General features: G+C 41.4%; 2 protein-coding genes across 4 annotated transcripts in view; one reads left to right on the top strand and one right to left on the bottom strand.

Annotated features, from left to right (window-relative positions):
- The window catches only part of CNOT3 (CCR4-NOT transcription complex subunit 3), a 41,799-nt gene extending 28,913 nt beyond the window's left edge, over positions 1-12,886 (top strand). For all 3 annotated transcript variants that reach the window (XM_032235782.1, XM_032235780.1, XM_032235781.1), the window contains 6 exons: positions 1,312-1,489; positions 3,415-3,514; positions 5,693-5,894; positions 10,499-10,631; positions 10,802-10,927; positions 12,311-12,886. In XM_032235782.1, the coding sequence (XP_032091673.1) occupies positions 1,312-1,489; positions 3,415-3,514; positions 5,693-5,894; positions 10,499-10,631; positions 10,802-10,927; positions 12,311-12,409 (838 nt within the window). In that variant the 3' untranslated portion in view covers positions 12,410-12,886. The remainder of the gene's footprint in view (positions 1-1,311; positions 1,490-3,414; positions 3,515-5,692; positions 5,895-10,498; positions 10,632-10,801; positions 10,928-12,310) is intronic.
- A 3,465-nt stretch (positions 12,887-16,351) lies between these two features.
- LENG1 (leukocyte receptor cluster member 1) lies at positions 16,352-24,363 on the bottom strand. The gene is made up of 4 exons (XM_032238156.1): positions 23,406-24,363; positions 19,632-19,799; positions 18,530-18,789; positions 16,352-16,748 (listed from the first exon to the last, which is right to left on the bottom strand). The coding sequence occupies exons 1-4, from the start codon at positions 23,535-23,537 to the stop codon at positions 16,514-16,516; spliced, it is 795 nt and encodes a 264-aa protein (XP_032094047.1). The 5' UTR covers positions 23,538-24,363; the 3' UTR covers positions 16,352-16,513.
- Between the last annotated feature and the right edge of the window lie 3,592 nt (positions 24,364-27,955).

The raw sequence follows: 27,955 nt of genomic DNA, 5'->3' as shown, positions 1-27,955 counted from the left end.
ATGCTGCAGTGGTCATGAGCATGAAAAATAATCATGTCACTTTTTTCAGCGCTGACATAACTTTGAACTGTTATTGAACCAACTGTTATCACTACCTGTATCTGTAGGCTCCCACACCCTCCCACTCCCAGACATTCCTATTCTAGACAGGTTTTCAAAAGCAGTTTGTTTTTTAACAATGTCATCGTACAGTTTGGGAATCGCTCCGTGTTAGCATAACTGCAGAAAATCTATAGCAGACTGACTGAATAATAGCCTCAGTCAGTTTCTGCTGGGTTGTTACAGACATTAAGCCAACATGCCAATTATTCCTTAGAAATACAGGATTTCCACCTTCGTGTGATGTTGGAACATGCATACAGCCTGGAACATGAATAACTTGGGGAAAAGAAGTGATAGTTTGCTTTTTAAGAAGAGAGTGGTTTGGCTTAATGATGATTATTCAGTCCGGTTCCTTTGCAGATCCGTGCTTGTGAGGTATAGGAAGTCCTTGACTTATGACCATTTGCTTAGCAACCATCCAAAGTTACAAGAGCACTGAAAAAAAGATTTACAATCAGTCCTCAAAGCATTGCAGCCCCCCACCACCACCACCACGAGATCAAAATTCTGGTGCTTGGCAACAGGCACGTATTTGCAAGAGCTGCCGCATCCTGGGGTTGTGTGATTGCTATTTGCGACCTTCCCAGCCAACTTCCAACAAGCAAAGTCGAAGGGGGAAGCCAGAGTCATTTAATGGCTTCCTGAATCACTTTTAACAACCGTGGCAAAAAAAAAAGAGTTGCAAAATTGGGCATGCTTAATAGCTGTCTTGGGACGTAGTGGCTCAGTGACTAATACGCTCAGCTTGTCGATCAGAAAGGTTGGCAGTTCGAATCCCTAGCACCATGTAATGGAGTGAGCTCCCGTTACTTGTCCCAGCTTCTGCCAATCTAGCAATTTGAAGGCACGTAAAAATGCAAGTAGAAAAAATAGAGACCAACTTTGGTGGGAAGGTAACAGTGTTCCATGCACCTTCGGCATTTAGTCATACCGGCCACATGACCACGGAGACATCTTCGGACAGCGCTGGCTCTTTGGCTTTGAAACAGAGATGAGCACTGTCCCCTAGAGTCAGGAACAACTAGCACATGACTGAGGAAAACCTTTACCTTTAATGGGCATCTTGCTTAGTAAACAATATTCCATCCCCAATTGTAATCATAAGGCGAGGACCACCTCTGATCTGCAGCTGAAGTTATTTCCTTAAAATCTTTAAGGCCTCTTCTGACTCCTTTTCTCCTTTTCCTTTGTCTTGCTTCCTTCTGGTAGGAAAGAGCCCAGTGCAGCTCCTCAGCCATCAAGTGTCAGCAATAGCACTGGATCCAGCCTCCTGGTGCCTCTGACTGCCAACCCACCTGCCTCACCCACACCCAGCTTCTCCGACAGCAAATCTGCCCAGACGTTGCTCAACGGGCCACCCCAGTTCAGCTCCACGCCTGAGATCAAGGTTAGAAGCCCTCGGGTTCTCTTCTGCCATACTTTTCACCCAACAGACGGTTTCAAAGCATTGCAGTGACTTTCGGGGAAGATGGCTGGGAGAATATTCAGAACCTGAAATTTTTAATCTGGGACACGCCAAGACCTGTACTAGAACCAGAGTTTTCCAACTTGTGGACCAGTGTTAGGATGAAAAAAAAAAGTGTTCAGTTGTTTAGATGTCTGAAATAAAACTGGCACAGCACAAGCTTTCCAAAGAAATCTTCAGGACAGAGACATTGACAAAATTAAAGGAATTTAAAACTTTAAATCATGTACGTGTTGGCAGGAAATGAGCTGGTGATGGTTGGCTAGGAAACAGGTTGAGTTTGTGATACACAGCTAGATAAAACTGTCAATTCTATGAGGATTTTTTTTTTGCTGTGAGTGAAATTATGAAAAAGCCAGATTTCTTGTCAGGCATCTATAGAAATAGAATAGAATAGAAATAAAATTAGATGTTAAGCTACCAATTTCTTAATTCCCTTTAATAAATCTGTGGTATGATTGTCTATGGAGACAATCTCACTCATCCAGGTCATGGTTGTCCCAAAGGTGCTTTTTCAAGACGCAACTGGACTTTCTGTTTTTTCTTTGAAGACATTTTCACTTCTCATCCAAGAAGCTTCTTCAGCTCTGACGGGATGGTGGGGAATTGAAGGATTTATACTTCTTGCAGACATCTGGTCATTTGCATTCTTTTAGAGAGTCATTGAGGCCACTTGGAGGTTTATCAGTGTTCTCAGGATCACCTGAGTGGTGCAAATGGGTGTGGAGCCTTCTGTTGAAAGAACTGCGTTGTAGACCAGAAATAGATAGATGAACAGCCCTCTCAACAAAGGGGAAGGGATACAACATCATCTATTTCCGGTCTACAACACAGTCTTTTCAACAATTCCCAGAAGGCTCCACACCTATTTGCACCCACTCAGGTTACTTTGATGACACAGATAAACCTCCAGGTGGCTTTAATGATTCACTAAAAGAATACAAACGACCAGCTGTTTGCAAGGTATATAAATCTTTCCATTCCCCACCATCCAGTCAGAGCTGAAGAACAAAACTCCTTCAAAGAAAAACAAGAAAGTCCAGTTGCCTCTTGAAAAAGTACCTTTGGGCCGGGTGTGATTGGATTTGAAATACAATGTTCATTTTTTAGCATAATAGGCTGAAATTGATACCACAATCCTAGAAAAGGTAAATGACCAAAATAATAGAAGGATTGGAGCAGTTTTCCAAGGAGAAATGTAATAAGTTGTTTTAAACTATAGAGAGGCAAAAGAGAAGTAAGGGAGACACAATAGGGATGTATAAAATTCCACAAGACATGAGGGAAGATATTTTTATCCATTTCCCATAATATTAAAGTCTATGTCTTTCTGGTGAAATTGAGTGAAACAGGATATTTTTTTTTGAAGTCAGTGCATGGTGGAATTGAGTGTCACAAAATGTAGCTTTAAAAGAAGCTAGATGAAAAGATGAATGTGTGAGTGGCTGCTGGCCATGGCACAAAATACATTTCCTTCAAAACCAGGGGCAGAATATTTTGCGGGGGATTAATTAGTGGGGATGTTTTCATTCTAATTGTCCGCTTGAGAATTTCTAAGAAAATCCTTGATTTGCTCTTGTGGACACAGCACAGGCCTTTGATGTGATTCAGCATGGCTTTAACTGTTTTAGAACAGAACTACTGGAGCTGATACATGGAGCTGGGTTTGTTCCATGTTAGCCTTTCAGCAGCTCTGTAAGGTTTGCTAACCAGAGAAAACATGATTAGCTTGAGCTCCCTCACAAAGTTTGTTTATTCATTTTGTTTTTAACAGAGTTTTTAAACACATATCTCCACCTCTGTTCTTTCTTACCTCCTTTCCTTTGGATGTCTCTTTTGCCCTGTAGGCACCTGAACCTCTAAGTTCGTTGAAATCCATGGCTGAGAGGGCAGCAATCAGCTCTAGCATAGAAGACCCTGTGCCATCTCTTCACCTGGCTGATAGGGGTAAGTAGTGAGAAAGGGGGCATCTCCTCCCTTAAGCTATGGGTCAGAAACAAGGCCAAACCAGTGCAAAACCTCTGAAGTTCAGGATCTGGGTGTCAAAAGCTAGATTCTGCATCAAAAGCCTGTGTGTCTGGAGAGCTATCATGGGTGGAAATTGTGCAGATCTATGTCTCTGTCTGGCTCTCCCTCTCTCTCTCTCTCTCCCCCCCCTCCCTCTCGTATGACAGAGAGAGAGCTCTCCTACTGCTGAAATCCAGTAACTTCATTTACCAGTATTTTGAAGCAGAAAGTACCTAAAACTGTAATTTAAATCCTAAATGCGTCTTCCATGTCTAGATCAAACTTTTAAACTGCTAGAATGAAGCCACCTTCTTGATTTTGTCTTTGGCCAAATATAAGTCATTATCAGTACATGTTTTTGATAGTAGCTGACATACCAGCAGATGGGGCGGGCTCTGCGTCTCTCCATATTCACACAGCGTATTTGTTATCTGCCAAGAGCTTCCCACTTGAGCATACTGCTTTCACACTTAGGCACTCCAACTCACAAACCTATTCAGGGTCCTCTTAAGTACTATAGGGGAGGTGGATTCTTCAGGCATATCCTCCTTTAATGTTATTCCTGGCTCGATGGTGATCCTCCATCTTTTAATTCGATTTTGTTTTGTGTACCGTCAAGAATCTTTGTTCTTAAACGCAGCTGAAAATTGCCAATTTACACACACACTGAAAAACCCCAGTCCTGCCTACATGTAGGATGAAGCCCCATTGGATGGATGGATTTAAAATATTAAAATTAATAAGAATTGGGTACAAAACTAGAAAACCAAAAGCAAGAGTGGCACATGGATGGCATCTTCCCAATTACTCCACCAGTCCTCTCAAGCATAGAGCACCCCCATGAAGACCCCAAGTTAACTAGCAGAACAATGTTTTAATGGTCTTCTGGAAGGCAGAAGGGTGGGTACCTCCATAGAACAAAGAGATAAAGCCCTTCTCCTAGACCCTGTAGCCAAAACTCCTTGACTGAAGTTCACAGCATGTCCCTTCTGCCAAAATGAGTGGGGCAGCCAATCCTATTAGGCTGAGACGGTTCCTCAGATAACCTGGTCCCCTTCGTTGCAATTGGATCCTTCTATTCCTAGCAAAGTTAAATATAGCCCTGGCCACCAAAATGTAACTCCCACGCATAAGAGCCAAGGTGGTGCAGTGGTTAGAGTGGCTGCAGTTCGGCAGTTAGATTCTCATTGGCTCAAGGTTGACTCAGCCTTCCATCCTTCCGAGGTGGGTTAAAATGAGAACCCAGATTGTTGGGGGCAATATGCTGACTCTCTAAACTGTTTAGAGAGGGCTGTAAAAGCTCTGTGAAGTGGTATATATGTCTAAGTGCTACTGCTATATGCCCCACACACACACACACACACCTGCCCTAATAAAGCATCAGACCCAAATTCTTCTAATCTTCCCTGTTCCTGAAATCCCAAATGTTTCTTCTTGCTTTGGCCATCCAATATATTGGCAATTCTGAAATCAATAGCCTTCTGATTTGGAAGGAAAACAGGATATCCATCAAAATAAATCTCTTCAGGCCAGGAGTTAGCCCGTGACTTGCCGACTGCTGTTTTGTTTTTTATCCATCGGATTGTAAGAAACAAAGAGAATACTTGATTTTTTTTGTGCACAGCAAAATAAAGAATCTCGGCAAAAGCATGGATCAGGGAAATTAAAGAGAAAGGGATCTGGAAGGGAAAAATGGAGGTCTTCAAAAAAAAGCAGGGGGAAATATTCCCTCCCATCAGCCTTCTCTAACTTGGTGTGCTCCAAAAGGATTGGCTTACAATTTTCTAAAATTATTCCCAGGTTAAACATCAAGAATAGAATACACACTGAAGCCTGGTTTATATTTTCACTTATTTTTGCTCTTGTTATTTTTTCCAGGCAAATCTTTCTAGTTGGATCCAGACAGCATTTTTCAAATTTGGCAACTTTAAAATATGTGGACTTCAACTCCTGGAATTTCCCAGCCAGCCAGAATTCTGGAGTTTGAAGTCCATCAATCTTCAGATTGCCAGGTTTGAAAAAGAAAAAAATTAGGGTTTGGAGAGGAGTAGGAATTATCAAAATAACTACAACCTTAAGTGTACAATTTCTGAGTGTTTCTTCCTTTGTTTGCTCCAGCTGACATCTTAATTACTAGCACAACATCTCAGCCAGCCTCCAACCAGCCCCCCATCCAGCTATCGGAGGTGAACATCCCGCTTTCCCTTGGGGTGTGCCCTCTGGGGCCCGTGCCTCTCATTAAGGAGCAGCTCTACCAACAGGCCATGGAAGAGGCTGCCTGGCACCACATGCCTCACCCTTCTGACTCGGAAAGAATCCGGTAAGGGGGAACCATGGGAAAAAGCCTGGGGCATTGGAGTAACCGTGGCACGACAAAACCGCACTCGACTAAGCCGCGCCCAATTAAACCGCATCGCTGACGTCATCAACAGGGCGACAACAGCGAGCGCGGAGAAAGAAGGGCGCTTTAAATAGCGCTTTGAAAGCAAGCCGATTCAACTTAAGGTAAGGGTTAGGTTTAGGATTAGGTTAAGGGTTAGGGTTAGGGTTAGGTTAAGGGTTAGGATTAGGTTTAGGGTTAGGATTAGGTTTAGGGTTAGGTTTAGGGGGGTTAGGTTTAGGTTTAGGGGTAAATTTTAGGTTTAGCGTTTACAGCGTGCTTCTGTCTCCGTGCTGTTGTCGCCCTGTTGATGACGTCAGCTACACGGTTTCGTCGAGCGCGGTTTAGTCGAACGCGGTTTTGTGGTGGAACCTGGAGTAACAATAGACCATCTCCTCTGAGAAATGGGGGAAGGCTGCAGGGCTGGACTTTGGAGTTCTCCGATATTTATATTGTTGATGTAGTTTTCAAATTAGTCCAGCATCTTCTCTTAATGGTTCCTGAGCATACAGGTCATCTTTGACTTACAACCACAAACAGGATCAGAATTTCTGTTATTAAGTAAGGCAGTTCTTAAGTGAGTTGCACACTTGATTCTGTGGCCTTTTTCACCATGGTTGTTAAACAAAATGCTGCAGTTCTTAAGTGAAACATGGTCATTAAGCAAATCTGGCTTTCCCCATTGACTTCACTTGTTGGAGCCAGTTAGAAGGGTCGCAAATGCCGATCATATGATCTCAGGACACTGCAGCTGTTGTAAACACATGCAGGTTGCCAAGTGCCCAAGTTTTGATCACATGACCTTGGGGGATGGCAAGAACTGGTGACAATCCCTTTTCCAGTGTTGTAACTTCGAACTGCCATTAAATAAATGGGTTGTAAGTCAAGGACTGCCTATAGAGCTAAATGTCCCTTATCAAATGTAATAAGTATGTTAAAGGCTATTGACTTGCGTGCAGAACCACCAACCCCAAGAGAAACCTTGGGAAATGGCTGTCAGAGCCTTTCTTTGAAAAATGGCTGTTTTGCTGGACAAAAGGAAGTCTTCAAATACATTGGGGGTGATCACATGAAGAGTAACGATAGAAGAGAATATTTGTATTTGGGGTAGAACTGGGAGGTCCCTGGTGCTTGGTTGGTTGTTTTTTTGCAGACATTACCAAACTAGGTAACACCATCAGTGCTAGAAGGGTTTGCTCTCATTTTATATTCTAGACCCTTGGGCCATCATAAATGTGAGGCAGTTGTCAAGCGTCCAAATGTAAATCACGTGCACATGGAGATGCTGCAAAGTGTGAAAAACGATAATGTCTCTTTTTTCCAGTGCCATTGTAACTTTGAATTATCATTAAGCAAACTGTTGTAAATGGAGGATTGCCTGAATTCTATTCTTCTTTTGTTTCAAGCTACCTTTTTAACCAGAAATATGAGCTTGCTAATTTTGCATAATTCCTGGCAATATTCGCTCTTGCTTGAGAAAATTGCTCTTGCTTTTTGTTCCCTGCTTTTTGAATTTATGCTTTATAGCAGGGGTGTCCAAACTTGGAAACTTTAAGGCTTATGGACTTCAACTCCCAGAATTCCCCAGCCAGAGAAGCGTTGTGAGAATAGTGTTGGAGAACACACAAACCAGCATACAGAGACACTGCAGTTTAAATAGGCTTTTACTTTTGTGGAAATAGAGGTATCACAGTCCATCAAACAGTCCAAGTCATACACGGATAAGACAGTCAGTCATCAATGTCTTTCAGTTAAGGGATAATCCAAATAACATAGTCCAGTGTCATATAATCAGTTCAGTACTCAAAAGTTTGCTAGCAGTTGCAAAACTTACAATAGCTCACGGCACTTTCTAGCAGCCAGCTTCCAAAACACTCAGATCAGAACAGCCCAGCATCTAACAAACAGAGAGCTAACAGTTGTTCTGGCTCCCTCTTATGACCGATTGAGGAAAACAGCAACCAATCACATTTTATAGTATGATTTAAAGAAACAGGTATAGCATTGTTATGTGATTTATATATTGCCAACCCAACCGTTAGAATTATATTCCTAAGAGACTGTTAATATATATATATCCTGATTTTGCTAATGGCTTGTCTGGGCAGCACAAGAGCTAATTCTTGGCAGCAATTCAGCTTTAGATGTGTGAGCCAAGAGGCTTGTGAATCCAGAATTGGAGCCTTGTCAGGACTTGTTCTTACACTGCCTGGACAAGCAAATGGGAAGGAAAGCATACCATTACAGAGCTCCTGCGCGTGGGCGTGTGAGCCACCAGGGTTGGGCTTTCAATTACGACCTTGGTCAAGCATTCAGTCCTTGAGTCGGTTACTATCTGTGACCCTCTCACCATCCCTGCCTGCTTCTGATACTGATCCAGTTGCCATGCGCATTCATGCAGTCAGGAGATGCTGATGAGCACATCGGGTAGACAAACCAGGCGTAGAGTAAGACCTGTTGTATCCTGGCTGCCATTAGAAGCCTATGAATGTAGCTGCAGAAGCTGCTTTCTAGCCTTTTCCCTGGGATTGGCGGAGAGAGAGTTTGCAAATAACACATTAGAGGCAAGGAAAAACGTTGCAGGATCCAACCTGGGTCAGTCAACGGGACCGGAGGTTTTGTCTTCCAAGCTTTTGGACTCGTGCTGGAGCCCATCTTCAGAGAACTTCTCTGTGCACTTTAGTGCCTATTGTGTGTAGCTTTTCAGATGTAGATTGGGGTCTTGATGGCTGGCTATCATTGGCTGCTGTTGGTTCCTTGTGCTGCAAAGTCTGTTCCCCTCCCTCCCCTCCCCCGCTTCCTAAATACCTGATAACCTGGGGGTAAATCCCTTGGAATCTATTGGGCAGCTTCCTCCTCATTTGTCCTACAATAGTTAATGGATCCCTACGGGATCCATTAACTGCTGGATTGCAAGGACTCAAATGAGCAGTCAGATGAATAGACAAGGTTATACATTCAATTTTGCAGCTACTAATTGTTGGAAAAGCAGGCACAGAAGCAGCCAGGGAGGTGATTGAAGCCTGGGAAACAGGCACGTTGTCAATCAACAGGAGTGCTGATTTATCCCCAACTTACCAAGTACTTAGGAGACAGGGACTTGGCAGCACAAGGAAACAACAGCCAATAATAGCCAGCCTTCCAACACCCTGAATCTACATTTAAAAAGCTACACACAACAGGCACCAATACACAGAACAGCCCAAAGCACACAGAGAAGTTCCTAAGGACAAGCCTCCAGCATGAGTCCAAAAGCTTGGAAGACTAAAGCCCTAGTCCCAGTGACCAACTCAGTTCGGATCCTGCAACATTATCCTGGGACACGTATATTCGCCTTCATTCATGAAGGAAAAGTGTGCTGTCGGTTGGACGTTGAGGTAAATAAACAGATTGACTGTAGCTAGATTCTGTCTGACCACACTTCTGCTCTGCTTGACAAATGCTTGTCAGGGCACCAAAAGGAGCAAATTATGGCAGCAACCTTGGCTTTGTTTGTTCCAGTCCCACAAAAATGTATGTTGTGTCCCCACCCCCTCACTTAAGTGTCATGACCCAGTTTGAAACTCCTTCAACTTGCCACAATTCTCATCATGAACACAAAGTGTTCCTCTTTCTTCCTTGGGTCACTTCCTAAAACCCAGGTGGGCTGGCCTGTTTGGGAAGATTCGCTCCTAATGTCTGGGGAGATTCCCAGTCATCCAAGTCACAGTTGTCCCAAAGGGGCATTTAAAAGAGGCAACTGGGCTTTCTGGTTCTTCTTTGAAGATGTTTCGCTTCTCAAGAACTGAAGCAGCTTCTTGGATGAGAAGCAAAACATCTTCAAAGAAAAACCAGAAAGCCCAGTTGCCTCTTTTAAATGCCTCTTTGGGATTCGCTCCTAATGTTGTGGATGAGAATTCGGGCCATTGAATGGCCTGAAGGAGGGAATGGGAATGGAGCCTGACCACCTCAGGATCCAGCCTTCAGGTCACCATCAGTTGAGGAAGGATTGTTATTCCTCACACTTACCATATTTCTTGGAGTATAAGACATATCTTTTTCCCTCAAAAAAGAGGGTGAAAAGCTGGGTGCGTCTTATACACTGAATACAGCATTTTTGGCCTCCCGAAACCTCGCCCCCTTCAACAAAATGACTGTGCATAGCTTTTAGGCGGTTTCCAGAGTTCCTGGGGGCTGGGGAGGGCTAAAATGAGAAAGAAAACAGGCAGCTTTTTGCTCGTTTTTGCCCTTAGTCCCAGGAGCACTCTATAAGCCTCCTAAAAGCTATGCATGCCTTTTTTAATTAAAAAAACAGGCCTGTTTTTGTGAAAAACAGGCCGTTTTGGGGAGGTTTGCATGTGCAAAACCTTTTTTTTTTAATTTGCCTCTTCAAAATCTTAGTGCATCTTATACTCTGGTACGTCTTATACTCCAAAAAATATGGTAGGAGTCTGTATCTTTATGAAGGGAAGAACACACAGAAATCTTGTGAATTCCCTGATTTTCTCATCATCTTATTTCTGTCTTTTCTGCTCTTGTTCTCCCTTCCCGTCCCCATCCCACAGGCAATACCTGCCACGGAATCCCTGTCCGACTCCTCCATACCACCACCAGATGCCTCCTCCACACTCCGACACGGTGGAATTCTACCAGCGCCTCTCCACAGAGACCCTTTTCTTCATCTTCTACTACCTGGAGGTAACAGACAGTCCCTCCCTCCATCCCCTTTGGTAGTCGGAGAGGAATCGTGCTGCCTCTCCTCGCTGGATCATGCCTAAGGACTACCTGGCACGTGGGATGATCGGCATCTCTCCCCTCAACCTGCAAACCCCACAGCTCTGATCTGTTTTTCCTCTCTCGCTTCACAGGGTACGAAGGCACAATACCTGGCAGCAAAGGCACTGAAGAAGCAATCGTGGCGCTTCCATACGAAGTACATGATGTGGTTTCAGCGGCACGAAGAACCTAAGACCATCACTGATGAGTTTGAGCAGGTGAGGGTGGAGGTAACGGAAGACGGGCCCGTTGATGCAATTTTACCTGTATTAGCAAGGACTAAGGATCCATTCCTCGTAGGAAGAGCTCAACTATGCATGTATGTGTCCATTTTGAGCAGAACACTTCTCGCAACATGGCGTTTTGTGTGGGGAAATTATATATGCAGGTAGTGTTGACTTGAACCCAGAATTACAGTTGTAAATCATGCCAGTCATTAAGCAGGTCACCCTGTGACTATTCCTGACTCTAGACTTTTTTTTAGTGGTCGTTAAGCAAACACTGCAGTCATTAGATGAATCCATTGTCCACAATGGATGTTTTTTGCTATGTCAAGCAGCCATAAATACGGGAGGTTGCTGAATGCTCAAAAGGCAATTTGGTGGAGGGAAGGCATCAGAACTTTGAATCTGGGTTGTAGGCCTGGGGAAGTCCGTGGTAAATTTGAATAGCCACTGAGCAACCAGTTGTAAGTCAAAGACTATCTGTAAAAATAGTTAAAAAGAAAAGAAACCCAGCTGTATTCAGATTAGCATCAGCCATGACCTTGTATTCATTGCAGCAATGGAGGGTTTAGCTATCATACAGGTCATAAGGGGCCCTCTTTTTTTAGAATAGAATAAGAATAGAATAGAATTCTTTATTGACCAAGCGTGATTGGACACACAAGGAATTTAATTTGGTGCATATGCTTTCAGTATACATAAAGAGACAAGATACATTTTTCAAAAATCATAAGAATCAAGGTACAACACTTAATAGTCATAGGGTACAAATAAGCAATCAAATCATACTAGGAAATCATAAGGACACAAGCAACAAAGTTATAGTCATGCAGTCATAAGTGGGAGGAGATAGGTGATAGGAACAGTGAGGAGATTAATAGTAATACAGACTTAATGAATAGTTTGACAGTGTTGAGGGAATGATTTGTTTAGCAGAGTAATGGCGTTCGGGGAAAAACTGTTTTGTGTCTAGTTGTCATGGTGTGCAATGAATGCGCTATAGCATTGTTTTGAGGTAGGAGTTGAAACAATTTATATCCAGGATGCAAGGGTTCAGATTAAAATCTGAAATAGAGGTTCAAACAATAATTCTCCATTCTTCCTTAGTATTGACACAGCAAGGATAGGCCATAACTTCTTACTGCTTCCTCCTAAATTGCCAAAGTTGTAAACTTCAAGTAACATTCTCTGAGGCTCTTGCATGACAAGGAACCAGGCCCACTGAAAGCCACAGGACTTCTGCTTTCATGCGGGGGGGGGGGGGGGGGGGGGCAGGTATCATTTAGCAACAGTCCAGGATTCCTTTAGATTACTTTTTAAATGTGTTCAGTGAGGCAAGAGGTCACGAATTGTGTTATGTTTCCTGTTTCTGCTCAGGGCACTTACATCTACTTTGACTACGAGAAATGGGGCCAGCGCAAAAAGGAAGGTTTCACCTTTGAATACCGCTACCTGGAAGACCGGGACCTGCAGTGATGCCCTGGGGCCAGCAGGGGGTGCCAAGTTTTCCTTCCAGAGACAGCTGTGGTGGTGTGCTGGGGGCAGCGGCAAAGGAAGATCCACCTACCCCTCACCTCTCTTCATCTTCCTCCCCAAATAACAACCGGGGTGGGAGGGGGCAAGCCGCATGTTTAAAAAAAATGCATGCAAGTTTTAAAAATGACCGCAGGATGGAGGAGGGGCAGCGGCAGCGGCAGGTTTCTCCTCTGCCTTTTTTCTTTGCTCTCTTCTGCCCGTGAAGAGGTCAGAAGTGGGAGGGGGGGAACACCCTTCCTACGCACCAGATTTGGGTGCCATAATGGAGATTAAAAGGAAAAAAAAGAATTTGAGAATCCCACCAAAAGAGTGGCTTCCCCCATTCTCCATTTTTGTGTGTGTGTTCTAAATAAGAGCATTTCAGCCCTGTAACTTTTTTTTTTGGGTGCAAACTCCACCCTGTCCCGTCCCGTCCCCCCGGTTTGGCTAGATGCCCAAGTATGATTTTTTTACAATATCAGGTCCCATGAAGCTTTGTGGTGACCGTTTTCTGACCCCTTCATCTACTCGCCACTGCTGGAAATGGCAAATTGGCAAAAAATAATAATAGGATTTGCAAATTTGGAAGCATGAAACCTCAAGTTACCAAGGCTCCTGGTGACCACGGAAAGTCTGTTGGATTGGCACCTGTTTTTGGCCATAATTTTTGACTTGCTTTTTTTGCAAGTTGTAAGGAAAACCCCTTAAAGGCCATTTACTGTCGTCATGCCCTTAATCCTCATTTGGAAGAGTCCCTTTGCGGACTGGAATGATGACTTTAGAGATTCTACCTTCTTCCCTTCTCCCCCCCCCACCCCTGGTTCCAAACACTGCTTTTCGTTTCCAGCCTTCCAAAATATTGCCACCGTAAATTTAAGAGCTTGTATCTAATCTGCTGCTCCTCTCACAGGAAGACACCCCCACTCTCCTCAATATGACTTGCAATTTATTCCTAATTGGAAAGGGAGACATTTGGGGAAACTTGGGAGGGGGGGAGGGGGGACTGATCTCTCTTCTCAACCAGCCCCCTGAACTGGAGCATCCTGCCCACGCCGCTGTTAAGATATTTTTTCGTAAGCCTATTTTCATTTTGGAAAATATTTATGAATAAATAGTTTTATATGAGTGTTCTTCTTCTGTTGTACAGGGGGAGGGGGGCAAAACCATCAAACCTTGGAGATGGGAGAAAGGACTCCGCAATCTTTTGGCATATGAGCTGCGAGTCAGAATGGCGCACAATATATTCAAGCCCTGTTCCAAGGTTCCCTGGAGTATGCAGATAATTCTTGACTAACAACCACAATCGAGCCCAAAATTTCTGTTGCTAACCAAGACAGATGTTAGGTGAAATTTGCCCCACTTTACGCCCTTTTCTGGCCACTGTTAAGTGAATTGATGCAGTTGTTCAGTTAGTAACTATTAAGTGGCTCCCCCATTGACTTTGCTTGTCAAAAGATGATCACGTGACCCTGGGACACTGCAACCATCATAAATATGAATCAGTTGCCAAATGTTTGAATTTTGATCACATGACCATTGGGATGCTGCAATAGTCATAAGTGGAAAAGCGGTCATAAGTAACTTTTTTCAGTGAGGTATTCATGTGGTGGCAATAAGGTCACCTTTCTCTATAAACCCTACTTAGAAGCCTGGAGCGAGATCATTCATTTTTATAAGTGACTAGAAGTAAATTTCCTCGGCCTGCTTTGAGCAAGTCCATTTGCTAGTTTTGTGAGAATTTGTAATATTCCAAAATCATATAGTTTATGGCTGACCAGGACAACATATATACTATGTTGTACTAATATGGAATATACTAAAAAGGGAAATGTTTATTGGATAATGAATAAGCAGCCAGATACTCAGCAACATTTGAAGCAAATTGTGGCTGCTTATTTCCCAACCAATCTTAAGAGAATTCTACAGTAATATGGTCACAAACCATCATTGTTTACAATACATAGATAGCATGTTAAGCTTTAAGTCCAGAGCAGAGTTTTTCAGCCTCGGCGCCTTTAAGACATGTGGACTTCCAACTCCCAGAGTTCTCTAGCAAGCTGGCTGGCAAATTCTGGGAGTTGAAGTCCACATGTCTTAAAGGGGCCGAGGTTGAGAAACACTGGTCTAGAGTAACAAATCAATCTCATTCAGTAATATGGTCACAATCAATCACCACTTGTTTATAATACATAGATAGCTTGTTAAGCTTTAAGTCCAGAATAACAAACCAATCTCATTCTTAAGATGTGCTTTTGCAGGTTCAGGTTATGGACAATAGTCCTGTTTTTGCATAATTTGGCTAATTAGCACATAATCTTTCCTACATCACTTAGCTTACATTACCGTGAAGTGCTCCAGTCTTTCACATCTTACAACATAACCTTACAACTTACTGCCTCTGAATGCTCTTATTACAAGGATAAATCTTCACAGTGGGCCAAAATCTTTCTCATCCTCATTTTTCTAATGGCAGAAGGTCACATACAAAATGAGCACTGAATTACAATGGCAGGAAAACTGGCAATGCTAGTTTTGACAATGACCACATAAAAAAAAAATGACCCCTCACCACCTCCAGGATCTTCCACCATTCATTCTTGAAGAAGTCTTCTCAGTATATCCCAGGTTTACTGCTTTTTGACTAGTACCTTGGTCCATCTCTTAGGGCAATAAGCTATTATTTTGAGACAGATGTACGTGGCACTGTCTCAGTTCTCCATACTGCCCGAGATGGGTTTGCTGCTGCTACATTTACAATTAAATTCTGAATCATTGACATGGTGCCCCCTAAAATATTTTCAGGAAGGCTATAAAGAATAAAGCAAGTTATTGGATCAGGAAATTTTATCCTTTTTTAATCCAGTTTTGTGGGGGTGGGTTCTGGCAGTTCAGAGCAAACAGCAAAAACAGATTAATTGCTTGGCTGATTTTCCTGTTCAATATTGTGTTCTAGTGAATGATAATTATAATTGAGCAAAAGTCGTCCTAGAAATCACATGACAAGTCATTTTGGCCTGATTCTGCAGTTTATGGCCAGAAATCTTTTACATATAAAGTTTTTTTATTTTTTTCATTTTCATAACATAACCACATGTATACTATTATACATGTCCCACATCGTATTGTATTACTATATGTTTACATCAATTCAGAATAGAATTTCTTCATAGAATTTCTTGCGACCAGAAATAATTTTTTAAAAAATTTATTTTCCATTTTCATAACATATAATCACATGTATACTATTACATAGCCAATATCCTATTGTATTAAAGTAATTACATCAGTTCCTCTTGCCATCAATACCCAGAAAGATAAAAACCCATCATTAGCTCTTCTGCTCTCCATACACCTCTTTCTTCTACCTCTCTCCTACCTCCTTTCTTCCCTCCATCATCCTTTTCTACTCTACTTCCCCTTCCTTTCTCCTCCTCTCTCTTCATTCCACTCCTCCTTATCCTCCTCATCTTCCCCCCCTTACCCTCTCTCCTATCCCTCTCTTCCTATCTTTCTTCTCTCCTCTGTTTCCCACTCTTCCTCTCATTCCCTTGGTGTATTTCAACTTCCGAGCAAACTGCATTCTCTGTTGATGGTATTTATACTTCCATATCAATATACTTAACATATCTTAGTTTTAAAGAAAAAATAAGAAAAGACAGTATACATGTGCAATCGTATTACTTTAAAATCTAACATCCCTCGTCAAGCCTAATATACATCCCTCCCCCCCCCCACCCAGCCTTCCCTCCCCCGACTTCCCAGAACCCATACACGGTATAAATCTTTAACAAAAATAGTCTAAAATATATTTAAAAAAAGAAAATGCAGATATTTTAGCCATCTCGGCTAAATTTGTGATTTTCAATGTCCATTCTTGAATTGTGGGCAAATCTTCCTTCTTCCAGTATTGCGCCACCAACAATCTAGCTGCAGTTATTAACTGCAAAATCAAATTAAATTCTACAGCTGTACAATCAGAAATTCTGCGGCCAGAAATTCTATGAAGCATTTTGCACTCAACATTTTCAGCTGAAGAACTTGGTTTGACTAACCAAATTTCCTGCTTTACACCCACTCAATTCGACTGTCTTTCACTGCTCTCTGTCTTGCCAGCTGGGGGTTGAACTGTGAGTTGTAGCCCCGTTTCCTTTCATCCATTTCCTCTTCTTCCTCCCGGCGTGGACCCATTCCAGATCTCTGGGCAAGAAGAGATTTGGTTCGAGCTCGTTCTGCCTCTTCCCTCTGCAACCTTTCCTGGCGGAGCTGCTCCACAGAGCATGATGGGGAAGAAGATGGGCACCTAGAAAGGAAAAGCAAAAGCAAAAGAAAGAGAGATGGGACCCAGGAAAGTTCAACAATCCACAAGGGGAGGCAGAGATATGGTTTGCCTAAATTCTATCTCCTCAATAATCAGGGATTTTGGGATCTCCAAGTATGCACTGAATTTTAGGGAAGGAATTACAGGTTGTAGGAGCTATGGTGGTGCAATGTTTAGAACACAGTATTGCAGGGTAATTCTGCCCACAGCCAGAGTTCGATCCTGGCAGCGCTCAAGTTTTACTCAGCCTTTCATTCTTCCAAGGTCAGTAAAATGAAGATCCAGACTGTTGAGGCCAATATGTTAATATTTGTAAACTGCTCAGAGATGCTGTAAAGCACTATGGCTGTGATAGCAAACCTATGGATGTGTGCCACAGGTGGCACAGAGCCCTCTCTGCGGGCACGCAAGCCATTGCCCAGCACGTATGCCTCCTGCTGGCTAGCTGATTTTTGGGTTTACCCTGCAGGCGGGAGACGCATGTGCATACCTTTCTCCCCACTTTCTGTAGTCTGTGCCCCATCATCACCAGCATTATTTTGCAAAGGGAGGATTTTCCCTCTCAGTGCTGTTTTGAAAAGGGAGGATTTCCCCTCTCAGTGCTGTTTTGAGAAGGGAGGCTTTCCCCCTCTCAGTGATGTTTTGGGACAGGAGGCTTTTTTCCTCTCCCCATCGCTGTTTTGGGATGGGAGGCTTTCCCTCCCACCAGCGCTGTTTTGGGATGGGAGGCCAAAGGGAGGGGGGGGGTGTTGCGTGCATATCTGCGAGGCAAGTGTGGGGGGGCATGCACATGGGTTGAGGGGAGCGCAGGAATGTCACACCCAGATGTGCAGGGGGGTGGGGTGCATGGGAGGTGCATTACATTATGGGTGTGGGCACATGTGTGCTTTTGGTACTCTAGGTAAAAAAGGTTAGCCATCACTGCACTATGGTATATAAGCATTAGTCCTCGACATACAACTATTCATCGAGTGACCATTTGACGTTATAGTGCCAATGAAAAAAGTGACATGGTATTACCACTGTTGCAGCACTTACACTGTTGCAGCATCTCCAATGGTCACTTGTTCAAAATTTGGGCGCTTGACAAGGGGCATGAATTTGTGATAGTTGTACTGTCCCAAAGCTACGCCATCACAATTTGTAACCTTTCCAGCTGGCTTCTGACAAAGTCAATGGAGGAAGCCAGATTCACTTAAAAACTGCAGTGATTCGCTTAGCAACTGTGGCCAAAAGGTGATAAAATGCAGTACAAGTCACTTAACAACTGTCTTGCTTAGCAATGGAAATTTTGGGCTCCATTGTGGTCATAAGTCGAGCACTACCAGTAGTACAGATCTGGTTTTATATTCCCTGGGGCTTGGTTAAAACTAGCAGATAATATTGTCGTGCATAGAATATGAGGTTCTGCAGAATTAGAAGGGCTATTCTTTTAATCAGATTAACTCCAATATGGCTGACACTGTTGTGTACCTTCAGCATATACCCTGTGATCCTATAATAGCTACATATAAGCTGGCTTTATTCCAGGCAAGCAAAAGATGCAACCCAGTTTGCATCCCAATAAAACACCGGCCTCACAAAGGTAACCTGGCAGCCATGAACAAAATCAGATCTAATCCTTAAATACCAGTAGACCCACCACCCTACATTCTGCTTTGCAGGGTGATATCCCTTCCAAAAACAGAAACTGCCTCACCGAAAAGCCATTTGCTGCTCGATATTGACAATTTTCTTGAGTGCACAACAAAAGGGATACCTACCTAAGTGCTAGGTTTCCTTTGCTTTCGCTGTGCTTTGGTTTTCCTTTTTCTTTCTTTTCTTCCTTTTTATTAGAGCACTTTTTCTTGTATAAATGTTTCCCCATCTCAGCCAGGGGGTCCAGCCTTCCCTTAAGTTTCTCATCTTTGGCATTGATTTTGCTACGATCTGGCAGCTCCTGGTACCATGGAAGGGATGTTTGAGCCTCTGCTGCACTTTGGCCCAAATAAGTCAGGATTCCTAGAGCTTTTTCTTTTCGTTCCTGTAAAGGATAAAAAATTAAGGACATTACTCATGCTATCCATCCATCCATCCCCCACACACATATTCTAGTGCCCCAGGTATATAATTCTAATCAAAGGAGTATTTCCCTATTTTCCTTCTGAAAAGCAAACTGCTTACTGTGGATTCAGTGAACACCCTGGGATCCAATTCAGAATATCACTTAATAATCACCCTTTTCCTGACAGGTTTTAATTAACAGTAACCACTAGACATTATGCTACTGTGGTTTAAAGTATAAGAACATGATTATTTAGGATACAAAAGTTAGCTGAAGTTGTGTGAAAGTTGAATAATATCAACAGGACTAATATTTTTGTTCGTTTGAGACGTTTCAGTGCTCCTCAAGGCAGTTTCATCAGTCAGAGCAAGCTAGCTAGGCAAAGAGTCATTGGAATGTATAAACTTCACACAACTTCAGGGGTTTCCTCTCCAAAATGTGTTGCTATGTGTCAATGCAAAAACTCTCAAGTCATCCTTGGCAAAGGTGTCTGAAAGTTGAATCCAGTTGTCATGATTCAACCTTCAGACACGTTTGCCTGGATGACTGACATATTACATTGACATATTAGCCCGGTCGTTTAGATTATCAGGAAAAAATAATGCATTTAGATTAAAAAAAAACCTTCTAAATCAGGATTCTATTCACCAACAAGCAGATTTATTTAAAAGGTGTGTACCTAAATATTAATACTACGGTCCATACTTCGTTCTTAGAACTCATCAACAGGAGCCTGCCTATCTCAAGGCTTTCAGTGCCCACTTAGGTAAACTAGGTAAACAGATTTTTGGCAAACTGCACTCCTACTTTTCCACAATTACCTTTTCCTGCTTCTTCTCCTCTTCATATTCTTTGTTGCCACTCTCTTGCGACCCCTGAAAGAGGTTAAGATGTCCTGAGGACTTTTCTGAATCCAAAGAAACAAGTTCTGAGCCACTCTTATCACCTTCTGACAGACGTGCTTTCTTCCGTAAGAATTCGGTCCGGGCCTAAAATCAAAGGCAGATATTTATCCAAGGCTTATACTTAGGTCAATTTGTCCCAAGACAACCTCCTAAATAGTGTGAAAGCCTCTGTGTGTTTCAAATCAAGAGCAAGTAAGGTGATAATAAAAATAAATCTAACACATTCAAGCCAGAGTCTACATTTAATTATTCTGTTTAAATAGAATATGAATAAATCAGCTAACCTTTAAATTAGACTATACCAAATCTCCTCAGATGATAGGAGTACAGTAATACAATCAAGAGCACATATAATGGCATTGTTATCTCTGGACGCACAAAAGGCCGTTGATAATGTGAACTGGCAATTTATGGTAATGCAATTTCAAATTATGGGATTTGGTGAGGGATTCATAAATATGATCAAATATATGATATACAATACAAGAAAGAAGAATATAAATTACAAGCACTCTCAGATGATTTGGTGTTTATTATGAAAGATCCAATAGAAACAGGGCCAAAACTAGTTGAAATAGTAGAAGAATATGGAGAAGTAACGGGCTTGAAGATTAATAAAGATAAAACAAAAATTATGGTGAAAAATATGACCGAAAAACAGAAAAGAGAGTTGATGGGGAAACTGGACAGATAGGTGGTGAAAAAAGTGAAATATTTGGGTATTCAATTGACTTCAAGGTGTGTAACCCTAAAGGAGGATAACTATTATAAGGTGAGAAAACAAATAGAAATAGATCTGAAAAGATGAAAAAACCTACAATTATCATTGATGGGAAGAATAGCAGTAGTAAAGATGAATATACTACCAAGACTGCTAAACCTACTCCAAACAATACCAATAAAATTAGAGAAAAAATATTTTGAATGTATGAATAAAATAGTGGGGAAATATATATGGCCGGAGGGGGAAGCAAGAATTAACATAAAAATGAAAGAGTTCAAGGTAGATTTGGATGATCAAACTGGGAATTATATTATCAAGCAGCGAGATTACCAATGTGGTTTTCAACAATGAAAGTCACATCCAAATATTAGTAGTATGAAAAATGTCATTAGATACAAAGATATCTTAACAGAAAGAGGGGAACTAAAACAAAAACAAGAATTAGAAAAACAAGTGATTGATATAGGATGGTTTTCACAATTGCAAATACAATCAAGATATGAAAAAGATAAAAGGGAATAGGGTTTTAACTTAGGAATTCGGAGTTGGATAAGATACTTACGGAAACGGAAGAAAAAATAATCAAGAAACTATACAGCTACCTACTAAGAACTAGGTTAGAAGAAGAAGTGGTTAAAGATACAATGGTAACTTGGGCAAGGAATTTTGGTCATACGATTGAGTTAGAAAAGTGGCAACAACTATGGGAAAGGAACTATAAATTAACCATGTCAACAGCTTACAAAGAAAACTTATACAAAATGTTTTATACATGGCACATGTCACCGGGAAAATTAGCAAAGATGTTTAAAGACAAATCAGCGAAATGTTGGAAGTGTCAATAAGCAATAGGTTCCTATTATCATATGTGGTGGACATGTGCAGAAGCAAGGAAATATTGGACTAAGGTAAGAGTATGGTTAAAGAAAATGTTACAACAAGAAATAGAATTTAGACCAGAGATATTTTTACTAGGTATTATCCCAGAGAAATTCAAGAAAGAGAATACTTATTTGATTATACGTGTAGCTACAGCAGCAAGAATCGTATTTGCCTAAAATTGGAAACTAAATAAGCTACCAACAGATGAAGGGATAATAAAGAAGATATTAGATTGTGCAGAGATGAATAGGTTGACAATGAAAATAAAGGATAAAGAGGAATTGGAGTACTTCAAGACATGGGGAAGATTTTATGATTGGCTAGAGAAAGGAAACTAGAAAATAAAGTAGGGAGAAGATATAGAACCCAGGCGATGCACTGTTAAATGGAAAAGGGGGGGGGGAGAAGGGGAAAACAGAAAAGAAAATATTAAATATATAAGTATATATCCAAGAGCGAAACACAAAGGGGGGGAATATAGTTAGGATAGATTAGTGAAGGTAAGGGAGTAAGAAATGATATTAAATAATATTTGGGTTTGCGGAAATACCATCCCAAGGAAACATAAACTGAGACCTAAAAGAGACACCTACAATAATAGAAAAGAAAGGGAGAGAGGAGAGAATGAAAGGAAGGGTGGGGAGAAGAAAGAGGTAAGGCGAGGAGGATGGAAGGGAGAGGAAGAGAAGGAGAGAGGGCAAGAAGGGGAAGAGGAAGAGTAGGAGTAGGAGAAAGGGAAGGGAAGAAGGAAGGGGAAGGAGAGGAGGAAGGAAGGAAGTAGAGAAGGGAGGGAGGGAGAAAAGAAAGGGAAAATAAGGTGGTGTTACAACAGGAGGAAGGGATGGTAAACAAAGAACCCAAGCTATATATTATAACCTCTTACATGAAATAATAAATGTATTAAGAATGATAAATGTAAAGAAGAACAACAATTATGTGAAGGTATATTTAAAATGGTATGTAAGAGAATAAAAAATAAAAAAAATTCTGGAAAAAATAGAACACAAATAATGGCAGATCCTTGATTTTGAACATTTCCCATATATCTCGTATCGTTCTCTATGCATCAACAATCACCTTTCCAACTTTTTAATCTCTCACATTGCTCTATTTAATTTCCTACAAGATAATTGACTGCCTATCATAGTGAGGATAAAATATTCAATTCAGGATATACGAGATTGTGTCAGAAAAGGAAAAGAAAATTATTAATTTTGTTAGGATATATGCATGGGAGAAGTCCAGAAAAAGGCACTTTAATATATCATGCAGAGTTTTGCATCTCATTTGTTTGTTCCCTCCATATTAACAGTAAACTTCAGATTAAAAGAAACAGCAATGGGATCTTCCAACATTTACAATTTAAAAAAATGCTCTTATGACACCTTGTCACTTTTCTTCTTTTTTCCACTGATTTAATAACAGCAGATCTTGATTTCAATCAAATCCCAGATTAAGTAGAATCCATTTTGGCAAAGAATTTAGTTCCTCAGTTTAAAATCTTTCATTATTTTTTTAAAAATGATGGTGCTTCTGTTGTTACAGAGTACAGAAAATTGAACAAGGCCGCAGGCAGTTTGATTTTGACAACAATGGAATGCCGTTGTTGTCAAAACCAAACTGCCAACTTGTTCATTTTTTTTCCAAGTCTGGATAAAATTCAGACTTCGTTTCTTTATTAACCCATGCAGGAAAATGAATGCAGGATTATTCACAGAATCCAGATACAATGTTCAGATTCCGTATAAACCTTTAGCACTGCAACACTGGCCAAATAGGAGTTACGACCCTGGAAATAATGTTTACCTCACTTCCACACTAGGAAGTTGAGATTGTCCGTTTGGAAGCACTTAACTTTTATGGATTTGATTAGATGCATGTAGTAGAGTATTACCATAACCCCAAACTCGCTATAAAAAGAAATAAATGTTGACACCTCTCCTTCAGAGGAAAACAAACACAAAACAGATGAACAGTACCCGCATGCGCAGTAGAACGTTCCATTTAAAACTATTGCGACCACTTGGAATAGAGGTTACGCAAGAATTCCAAACCTTTCCGCGTGGCCCCTGGCGACTACTTACTTCTTGTTCAGCTAAAAGGACTCGGGCCTCTCTCTTTTGCCGCTGAACTTCAGCCTCCGCTTCGTCCCGTCGTACGCGAGCCACATTGTCTTTGTTGCGGACGTGCCACGATTTCTTGGGAAGAATATTCATTCCGGCTGCTTATGATAGTGCTAGAACCTCCACAGTCGTCACCGTCGAGCCCCACCGCGCCTCTTTCCTCTATGCCACCGTGCAATAATTTGCGATTAGTTTCACTTCGCAATCGCATGGGGGCTTGGTTCATCCGGAATTCTCATTGGCTCGCCTTTGTTCCTGCTACTTGATTGGCTTGGACTAGTGCTTTTCATATGCTTGCTGGAGAATTCTGGGATAGACTCTCATAGTAAGGATAAATTATTCAATTCAGGATATACAAGACTGTCAAAGGAAAAGGAAATAATTAATATTAAAAGAATGTTAGGATATAAATGTGGCAGAAGTCCAGAAAAGGGCACTTGGAAAAAAAGAAAAAGGCAGTTGAAAAAGGCATCATGAAAAGCTTTGCATCTCATTTATTTGGTCCCTCCATATTCACTTAAGGTTCAGATTAAAGGAAACAGCAATGGGATCTTCCAACATTTACAATCAAAAAAATGTTCTATGACACCTTGTCACTTTTCTTCTTTTTTCCATTGACTTAATAACAGCAGAAGAAGTCCTGATTTCAATCAAATCCCAAGTTAAGTAGAATCCATGTTGGCAAAGAATTTAGTTCCTCAGTTAAAAATCTTTCAGAACAGCTATTCTTAAATCAATCTTTTCTCAAATTTCACCCATTCAGGCCAGATGTACAGATGAATCCCGGATACTGAATGCTGTTTCACATTCAAAATTAGCTGCCAATTAAAACCTAGTGTAGGAAATTAAAACCCATCCCTCTCCTGGAAAAATGAAATATCCTAGTGTAGGAAGTTTTCACCCAGCCCTCTCCCAGAAAAATGAAATATCCTAGGAAATATTGAAAAGGCAGAATATTTCTATGGATGTGAAAAGGAAGAAACATGTTTTAAAAGCCAGAATAGCTGCCTGCAGTTTCCTGCCCATTCCCCTTTGTCAATGAGCCATTAAAGCCTGAGCTAGTCCATTTTACATGATAAAGAGTTTTCCCTTCAGCTCCAGAGTGATGGGATTAAAGCATGATAATATTGGCCCTTTACCCACATGGAGAAATCCTGATTTCAATCAAATCCCAGATTAAGTAGAATCCATTTTGGCAAAGAATTTAGTTCCTCAGTTTAAAATATTTCATTTTAAAAGAAACTGATGGTGCTTCTGTTATTACAGAATACAGAATATTGAACGAGGTGGCAGGCAGTTTGATTTTGACAATAATGGAACGGTCAAAACCAAACTGCCATCTTGTTCATTTTTTTTCTAAGTCTGGATAAAATTCAGACTTTGTTTCTTTATTAACCCATGCAGGAAGATGAATGCAGGATTATTCTGTACGCAGAATTCATAGAATCCAGATACAATGTTCAGATTCCGTATAAACCTTTTAGCACTGCAACTCTTTCTGAACAGTGGCCAAATAGGAGTTAGGTCCCTGGAAATAATGTTTACCTCCCTTCCACACTAGGGAGTTGAGATTGTCCGTTTGGAAGCACTTAACTTTTATGGATTTGATTAGACGTACGTAGTAAAGTATTACCATAACCCCAAACTCGCTATAACAAACAAACAAAAAACACATGGACAGTAGCCGCACGCGCAGTAGAATTATTGCCCGACCAAGCCGAGCAATAATTGCATTTGCGCATGCCCCTTGATGACGTCAAACTCCTTTTCAGCTTTCAGGATTCGGGCCAATCTCTCTTTTGCCGCTGAACTTCAGCCTCCGCTTCGCCCCCTCGTACGCGAGCCGCATTATCTTTGTTGCGGACGTGCCACGACTTCTTGGGAAGAATATTCATTCCGGCTGCTTATGATAGTGCTAAAATCTCCACAGACGTCACCGTCGAGCCCCGCCCCTTTCCTCTATGCCGCCGTGCAATAATTTGTGCCTGATTGCGAGGGTAGTTTCACTACGGAAGCGCTCGGGGGCTTGGTTCATCCGAAATTCTCATTGGCTCGCCTTTATTCCTACCTGCTATTTGATTGGTTTGGACTAGTGCTTTTCAAACTTGGCGACATGCTGGTTGGAGAATTCTGGGAGTTAAAATCCACACATGTTAAAGTGGCCAGGTTTAGAAAATCATTGGTTTGGAGAGACCGCCCTTCGACTACGGAATGATGTTTGTTGAATGCTGAAAAATCTCTCCTGTGGTTGTGACACCAAGACTGGCACTTGCTTTTTAAAACACACTTTAGCATTTCTCCCTACATGCTACATTAATGTCACTTGCAGTCCGTAATGAAATTCATTATTTTTACTATCAGTTATGTGGGCGTCGCTTGGTTGGCATGGCAGGGGAAGGATACTGCAAAATCTCTATTCCCACCCCAGAGATTGCATTTGCCGGTTCTCTGAACTGCTCAAAATTTCCACTACCGGTTTTCCAGAACATGTTAGAACCTGTTGGATTTCACCCCTGATTGCAGCGCTGCGTGGAAGGGGAAGACTTGACATCAGGAATGCTTCCCATTGCACAGTTAGACTACGCAGGGGTCCCCAAGCTTGGCAACGTTAAGACTTGTGGACTTCAACTCCCAGAATTCTCCTGCTAGGATAGCCAACAAGTCTTAACGTTGCCAAGTTTGAAGACCTCTGGACCTCTGCAATGCACTCTGTAAGGACTGCCTTAGAAAATCACCCAGCATGCAGCAGTCCTTTTAAATGCAGTGTTTCCCAACCTTAGCCATTTTTGAACTTCAGCTCCCAGAATACCCTAGGCATTTTAAGATGAATGGCCTTCCATTCCCAAAATTGAATCTGTGAGTTGGAATCCACATATCTTAAAATTACTATGGTTGGGAAACATTGCCTTAATGGCAAAAACCAGTTTGGTGTAGTGCTTAAGGCACTCACCTAGAAACCAGGAGACGGTAAATTCTAGTTCTGGTCATGAAAAACCATCTAGGTTTCCTTGAGCCAGTCACTCTGTCAGCCCAACTGACCTGAGAGGGTTGTTGTGTGGAAAATAGGAACAGGAAGGGGGATTACGTATGTTTACTGCCTTGAGTTACTTATAAAGAAATAAAGGTGGAATAAAAAAAAATATTTCAAAAACTCATAAACCATAGAACATCTGTGCCCCAGGTCCTGAATTGGCCACCAATACATTTCCAGAGGCAGTTTAGAGTTTCACTACCGCTTTCTCCTAGTGGAATTGACCCATCTAGTGCATGCTTCTGAGCAAGAAATTGTTAGTGGTCCCCCTTTGGGAGCTTATAAATTTTACTTTTATGTTCTACCCCTTATTTTATACAATAGCATCACTCTTGAGAATCCCAGAAATTGAGGAAAACACCTCTTCCAGAGACCATATGGAGAATGATGGACCTGTATCATCAAGGGTATCGTTCTGTTGAATTTATAGGTTTTATGTTCTGTTTTTACCATTTTTCCAGTGTTAACGAGCAGAAGGTTGTGTTGATCGCTGTTATACACAAAGTAAATCCTGACAGCTGCAAGATTGAGCAAAGATTTGGCTTTCTGTATCTGTTTGCTGCTGCCTAATACTCGTCTGCAATTTTGTAGCTCAAAATTTAGGGATTTATGGCTACTATATCAAAAGGGAATTCTGAAGCTTGAAATCTATTGCTGGATGTATAGTGTTTTGCAATACTGTAGTAGAAATATTTATTTATTTAATATTTGTTTATTTCATCCAATCAGCCTCATGCTATATAATAACATGACTTTAAAAGTTTACACTGAAATATTATTTAAATTATATACTATAGTACTTGGGTCAACTTTAAATATTTAAAGTTTATGTTTAAGCATAAGAAAGAAATGCAGCTAATTCAGACTTATTTGGCTTATGGCTTATTTAGCCAAGCATTCTTCCCTCTACATCTAATCAACACTGACTCCTTACAGATGATGCTCGATTTACAACCATTCATTTAGTGACCATTCGAAGTTACAACAACACTGGAAAAAAATAACGTACAACCAGTACTCCTCTTACAATCATCACAGCATTCCCACGGTCACACGATCAAAATTAGTGCAGTTTGCAATTCAGATGTATCTATGACAACTGCAGCATCCCAAGGTCATGTGATCACCATTTACAACCTTCCCAGCCAGCTTCCAGCAAGCAAAGTGAGTAGGGTTGCCTAGCAACCATATAATTTTAACAACTGCAAGTGATTTGCTTAACTACTATGGCAAAAAGGTCATAAAATTGAGTGTGATTCACTTAACAACTGCCTTGCTTCACAACAGAAATTCTGGCCCTGGTTGTAGTCATTGAGTACTACCTGCATTAGATTAATTCTCGCTTGATTTAGTCTAGTGGTAATCTTTCATCTATATGGTATTGCAAGTCTATAATTGTCCATTCATTATTGTTGGGGAATACGAAAGTTAAAAGTATCACCTGTCCAAAGCCAAATAGTGAACGGTTAAACCGGAAAAC

Source organism: Thamnophis elegans, chromosome Z, assembly GCF_009769535.1.
Source record: "Thamnophis elegans isolate rThaEle1 chromosome Z, rThaEle1.pri, whole genome shotgun sequence".
NCBI classification, from domain to species: domain Eukaryota; kingdom Metazoa; phylum Chordata; class Lepidosauria; order Squamata; family Colubridae; genus Thamnophis; species Thamnophis elegans.
Note: the sequence above shows the minus strand (reverse complement) of the source record. Positions and strands in the feature narration are given on the sequence as shown.

Coding starts and splice junctions, on each gene's coding strand:
- LENG1 (XM_032238156.1), bottom strand. CDS start 23,537: ATGAATATTCTTCCCAAGAAATCGTGGCACGTCCGCAACAAAGACAAT. Junction 18,790..19,631: donor AGGAGAAGAAGCAGGAAAAG/GTAATTGTGGAA, acceptor TATCCTTTACAG/GAACGAAAAGAAAAAGCTCT. Junction 16,749..18,529: donor AAAGGAAACCTAGCACTTAG/GTAGGTATCCCT, acceptor TTTCCTTTCTAG/GTGCCCATCTTCTTCCCCAT.